The sequence below is a fragment of the Electrophorus electricus genome, chromosome 22 (assembly GCF_013358815.1).
Source record: "Electrophorus electricus isolate fEleEle1 chromosome 22, fEleEle1.pri, whole genome shotgun sequence".
NCBI classification, from domain to species: Eukaryota; Metazoa; Chordata; class Actinopteri; order Gymnotiformes; family Gymnotidae; genus Electrophorus; species Electrophorus electricus.
Genome location: NC_049556.1, coordinates 415,001 through 420,877, shown reverse-complemented (window position 1 = coordinate 420,877; position 5,877 = coordinate 415,001). Strand labels below are relative to the sequence as shown.

The window sequence follows — 5,877 nt, the reverse complement described above, 5'->3', positions numbered from 1 at the left end:
AATTTTCCCTGCTTCCAACACATGGACATAAAGACCTGACTGTTCACTGGCTGTCTAATATACCACCCCAGTTCCTCCTGAATTTACTGTGCTGGGATGATGCATCTGAGCATCAGTGCCACTACATCCTACAGCAGGGGTGAGTGATCTTACCCTCACAGAGCTGGTGTGTTCATTCTAACAATCAACTGATGAGCTGTCTCAGGTAAGTCCAAGCTATTATGAGCTTTGTAGTGACTTCACTACCCAGTGATCAGTTTCACATTAAAGCTGGGGAGAGTCAGTGTGACATAATGTGTAAAACACTAATCTGTGGTATAGTTGTTGATTACTTGAAATCTAAAGTCTGTTATGAAATACAGAGACAGTGTTTCTTTGGCTGCTGAATATCTCATCTGACATCAGTGCAATGATAATGAAGACAATGTATTAAATTTTTATTTATTTAACTAGAACATAGAAGTAAAACAGTCCAACAAAGTAAAAGATCATTAAAATAAAGGAGAATATTCTAACATTGGAAGAAATGACACACACAATAGTAATGTGCTTAAAAGTGAAAACATTACTGCACGATGCTTCCTATAAACTGGTGGTCAGCTGGAAGTAAGTTAGCAGAGTTCAAACATTCAGTCTCACATGTGAAATGACTTCAAGCAAACAGAACAATGTCCTTCCATCTTCAGTATTTTCCTTTAGATTCTCACTCCTCTGAGACTGCATTCTGGCTTCTGTTTTTAGTCAGAACTGTAGAAAAAACATTAAACACAGAATTCACAGTGTACGTGTTAGAAAACTTCCCTGGTGTTATTGGATTATCATTTAATAAACTTTTATTGCTGTCTTGGTCTTGTAGTTCAGAGAAAGTGTTTTGTCTCCTGTGCAAGCAACATGTTGTCACGGAACGCTCGCCTCCCGCGAGTCCCGTGGTTGGACCACGTGTAGTGGGAGGATCTGTTTGTGGCCACGCCTGCCCACACCTGCACACAAATGCACACGCCTGCACACGCCTGCACACACCTGCAAACGCCTGCACACGCCTGCACACGCCTGCACACGCCTGCAAACGCCTGCACACGCCTGCACACGCCTGCAAATGCCTGCACACACATGCACACGCCTGCACACGCCTGCACCTTGTTTGTTTGTATGTACTTAAACCCGTGTCGAAGTGTGTAGAGTGTTGGTCATTGTTGATGTAACGTGTTGATGTTTTTGTGTCATTGTGAAAGCGTATTCATCGTGTTTGTTTAATGTCAGTCGTTTCATGTTCATGATCATCGTTTGTAATACGTGTGAGCGCCGCTTTCCGTCCACGGCACGGGAGTCTGTGCGTCCTGCCCCTCGCCCACCGCGCGTTACACATGTCGACAGTTTCAATGATTGTGGGGAGAAAATCAGGATTTTATTAAACCAGCATATAAAATAGTTTTAATGTCTGTTTCCAAAAGTATAAACTATGTATAAAACCTTTAAGTTGTTGGTGGTTGCGGTTCCCATGGTAACCTGCACTGTTTTGTTTTCATTCATCTCTCTGCTCTGTCGTGACTGTGTGTTGTTTGGCTCTAGTTAGTGTGTGTATTTACGCTCATGTTTCTTTTAGTATTTGCTGTCTTGCCTAAAGTAACATTTTCTGGTTCCAGTCATTGTTCTCTTCACTCTTGTTTTTAACTACTGGTTTCATGACCATGTGCTGCTTTTATAAACCATGATTTCTATGGATTACACATAACAGACACTTTACTGTCATGTGTCCTGCTTGTCTTAGCAGTATTAAGAGTCATGACAGAGTGGTGAAAGTCATAAAAACACAGAGAAGAAAGACCAACCTTACGATGCGCTTTCAGATTCAAACAAATGTAAGTTTGGTTCTTCCAGTGTGTGTAATGTGTGTCTAAGAGGAAGAGTTCTTACCGTGAGCTCTGTAGCATTTGACCCCCAGCACGATGGACACTAGCAGATATGGAGAGACTGCCAGTAGACTACTGAGCAGACTGAGGATGGAGAGTGGAGCTTCTGAATGGGATAGAGCTGATAACACACACACACACACACACACACACACACACACACACACAGAATTAATCACAGCTGAAGAGCTACAGTGCTTCTGTGACTCTGCGGAGTGTTGAGGGTGAGTGATGGGATACCGACGTGAGCCGTGTGAACAAAGATGTTTATTTTAAACAGATGAAAAACACGAACAGCTACAAATGAGAAGTGAAATGACGAAACATGGAAGTGAACATAATGGAATGGAATGATAAAAAATACAATTAAACTAAAATAAAAATATAAACCAAAGAAAAGTGACACTCATTGCAAACAAGCCGTATAACTTAATTAATTCATTTATTCATGTGGTAGCCACACAACCACTTTACAAAAATTATAATATCAACAATACACAGAACCTGTTGCATTGTTTATTTTAACTGGGTAATAATAAAAGGCTGTGTGTGAGTGAGAGGAGTTATTTATGTGCTGCTGCATATTTGCTCTGCTACAGTTAAAACTAAACTGAGCAGCAAATCCAAAGAGTTTGTAGGAGCAGGTTTTCTAGAAAAGGGAATCACACAACAACGATGGGAGCTTAACACTTTCATGACTGAATAATATCGATTCATATAGTAAAATATCCAGTCAGGAATAATTATATCAACTCAGATGGAGATGAAACACACAGTTCAGGACATGCAATAGCAGAGTGCATAGAGATATCTGTTAGAAATGACTAATATTCTCAAATTAAAACTAGATTAAGTATTTAAGTATTTTAAATATTTTAAAATAAAAACTCTCCGTAACATGGTGTAGCAGTAGTGAAGCAGTAGATTAATCAACAGACTTTTAATTAACTGTTTATATCAGATTTGTTTATAATCTGATGAATTCAGTTGTTTTTCACTTTATTTGGGCGTCCAAGTTCATATCTGTAGATGTTAACCTGAGAAGTCACTGAACATGTAATAGGTATAATACAAACCATCTTAGCATACTAAACAAGTTGTTATAGACATGCTGTTAACATTCTGTAACTGGATTTTAACTGGACTTTGAGATGGGTTTGGGGTCAGGATTACAGTCCTGCTCATTCACATGTGAGTGTGATGGTTTCTCTACTCAATATTTGTGTCCAATTAGACTGCACAGTCAGAACCAGCTCAGGCTCCATTGTAGAAATCACACAGTATTTAAATTCTGCTTTTATGTTCACCTCTCAATAAGATCGTGTGTTGGAATCTTATAAAACCTACTAAAACTGAACACTGGCTGCTGGTTACTGAGAAGTAGACGTCTCTCTGCTCCAGACTATGTGAGGTCACTGTGTACTCTCTTCTTCAACACAGAAGGGGGCGCTATTAGTGAGATCAGGTCTTGTAGTGCAGGGGGAAACAAATGCTTTTAAATCAGGGGTGCCAAAACATTGTGTATTATTTTTTAAGATCCATTATAAGTTGATAATGACATTAACAAGAAATGTAGTAAGTTTGCATTTCACAGCTCTAATACCATGCAGTATTACTGGAATAAAAGTAGAGTTACAGTATATTTTTTACCCGTAACAAGTAAACACAATACGTGTGGACTGAGTGTGTTCTGCTACTCTCTATAAAGAGTTTAAATGAGTAAAATAGATGTTAAACTCATGAAAAGACTGTGATCTTACCATGTACAGCCACAGTTACTGTACAGACCTAAATCTATCACACAGATAACCAACACAATGTTTTCTATAATTATACACTGTAAACTGTTACTCACTAGTATACATAACCAAATCTAAATCTTTCACACAAGTCACTGCGGTCTGGTCCTGTACATGTTTTAATGTTGAATAAATCCATTAATTCAGGAACAAATAAATCATGTCCTGTAGCAGATATGACAGCTTCCTGTTATTCAGGAAATCAAACATTTTGCGAGCTGCTACATCATATTTCTACTAAAATGTAATTGACTGCTGCCCTCTAGTGGCCAATCTGTGCACATGTCCAAGACGCCACAGTACATGTAGTGACACTTGTAATCTAATATTGTGCCAACTTTTACTGAGGGTTGACAAGTACTGATAATGTTTAATATCTAACTGATAAATTTAATTTCTACGGTAGTTATACACTGTAAACTGTTCCTCACCAGTAACGTTTACCCACAGTGCATCACTGTAGTTTGTGTAGTAGACTGGGTTTCCTCTGCCAGCTCTGCACCAGTACTGGCCTCCATCAGAGGGCGCCACTGAGCTGATGTTGTAGGAGTTTGCTGCAGTGTTGGTCTCATTCTCAGGGTTCTGTGTGTGTCTGGACCAGTAAAAGCTCCATCCAGCCGACTGGTCCAGCTTACAGTGCAGAGTCATTGGGTTTCCGACCAGTGCAGCTCCTTTAAGGCTTGATGTGAGTTCAGGTGTAGGTTTAACTGTGGATGGAGATGAAACACACAGTTCAAGATATGCAATGGCAGAGTGCACAGAGATATCTATGAAATGACTAACATTCTCAAATTAAAAATAGATGAAGTATTTAAAGAGTTGTAAATATTTTAAAATAAAAACAATAGACTTTCAGTAACATGGTGTAGCAGTAGTGAAGCAGTAGATTAATCAACAACTTTTAATTAACTGTTTATATCAGATTTGTTTATAATCTGATGAATTCTGATGTTTTTCATTTTATTTGGGTGTCCAAGTTCTTATCTGTAGATGTTAACCTGAGAAGTCACTGAACATGTAACAGGTATAATACATACCATCTTAGCATACTCAACAAGCTGTTATACACATGCTGTTAACATTGTTACTGGATTTTTACTGGACTTTGAGATGGGGTTGGGGTCAGGATTACAGTCCTGCTCGTTCACATGTGAGTCTGAAAGTTTCTCTACTCAATATTTGTGTCCAATTAGACTGCACAGTCTGAACCAGCTCAGGCTCCATTGTAGAAATCACACAGTACTTAAATTCTGCTTTTATGTTCACCTCTCAATAAGATCATGTGTTGGAATCTTATAAAACCTACTAAAACTGAACACTGGCTGCTGGTTACTGAGAAGTACACGTCTCTCTGCTCCAGACTATGTGAGGTCACTGTGTACTCTCTTCTTCAACACAGAAGGGGGCGCTATTAGTGAGATCAGGTCTTGTAGTGCAGGGGGAAACAAATGCTTTTAAAGTAGGGCTGTCAAAATAAAAGTCCTGTAGGACCAAAGTACAGCCCTGTTCAGTGTTTCACCTGCTCCAACAGAGCTGATTTGTTGTTATAAATTTTGTGTATCACTTTTAAGGTCCATTATAGGTTTATAATGACACAATAACACTAAGATAACAAGAAAAGAAGTAAGTTTGCATTTCAGTTCCAGTACCATGTAGTGTAACTGTAATTACAGTACAGCTCTAATACAATGTAGTGTAACTGTAATTACAATATATATCTAATACAATGTAGTGTAACTGTATTTACTGTACATCTACTATTTCCATTTTGCCTAGTAAACACAATACATGGAGTGTGTATTATGATTCTGAATACAAATAGTGTAAATTATTTAACAAACAATAATTTAAGTTATTGAAATAGACATTAAATTCCTGAAATGACAGTAATCTTACCATGTACAGTGAGGGTAACAATGTTACTGTACTGTGATGTTGTTGGTCTGTTATTTCGTGCTCCTCTACACTGGTACTGATCCCCATTAACTACAGCATCTCTACTGATGGTGAGAGTGTCTCTGTTTACAGTGTCAAACACAGACTGAGACACTGTAGTCCACTGACTCTGTGCTTTCTTCTTATACCCCCACTGATATGTCCACCCATCATAACCCTGAACCTCACACTTCAGAGTGACTGACTCTCCAGTGAACACAGGACTCTGAGGC

At 38.7% G+C, this 5,877-nt stretch overlaps 1 protein-coding gene across 1 annotated transcript in view; it reads right to left on the bottom strand.

The window, feature by feature from the left end:
- Nucleotides 1-424: 424 nt before the first annotated feature.
- The window catches only part of LOC118240639 (Fc receptor-like protein 5), an 8,158-nt gene continuing 2,705 nt past the window's right edge, over nucleotides 425-5,877 (bottom strand). The window contains exons 3-6 of the mRNA XM_035521710.1: nucleotides 5,606-5,877; nucleotides 4,141-4,416; nucleotides 1,915-2,031; nucleotides 425-747 (exon numbers count right to left, since the gene is read on the bottom strand). The exon at nucleotides 5,606-5,877 is cut by the window's right edge and continues 28 nt beyond it. Of these exons, the coding sequence (XP_035377603.1) occupies nucleotides 704-747; nucleotides 1,915-2,031; nucleotides 4,141-4,416; nucleotides 5,606-5,877 (709 nt within the window). The 3' untranslated portion in view covers nucleotides 425-703. The remainder of the gene's footprint in view (nucleotides 748-1,914; nucleotides 2,032-4,140; nucleotides 4,417-5,605) is intronic.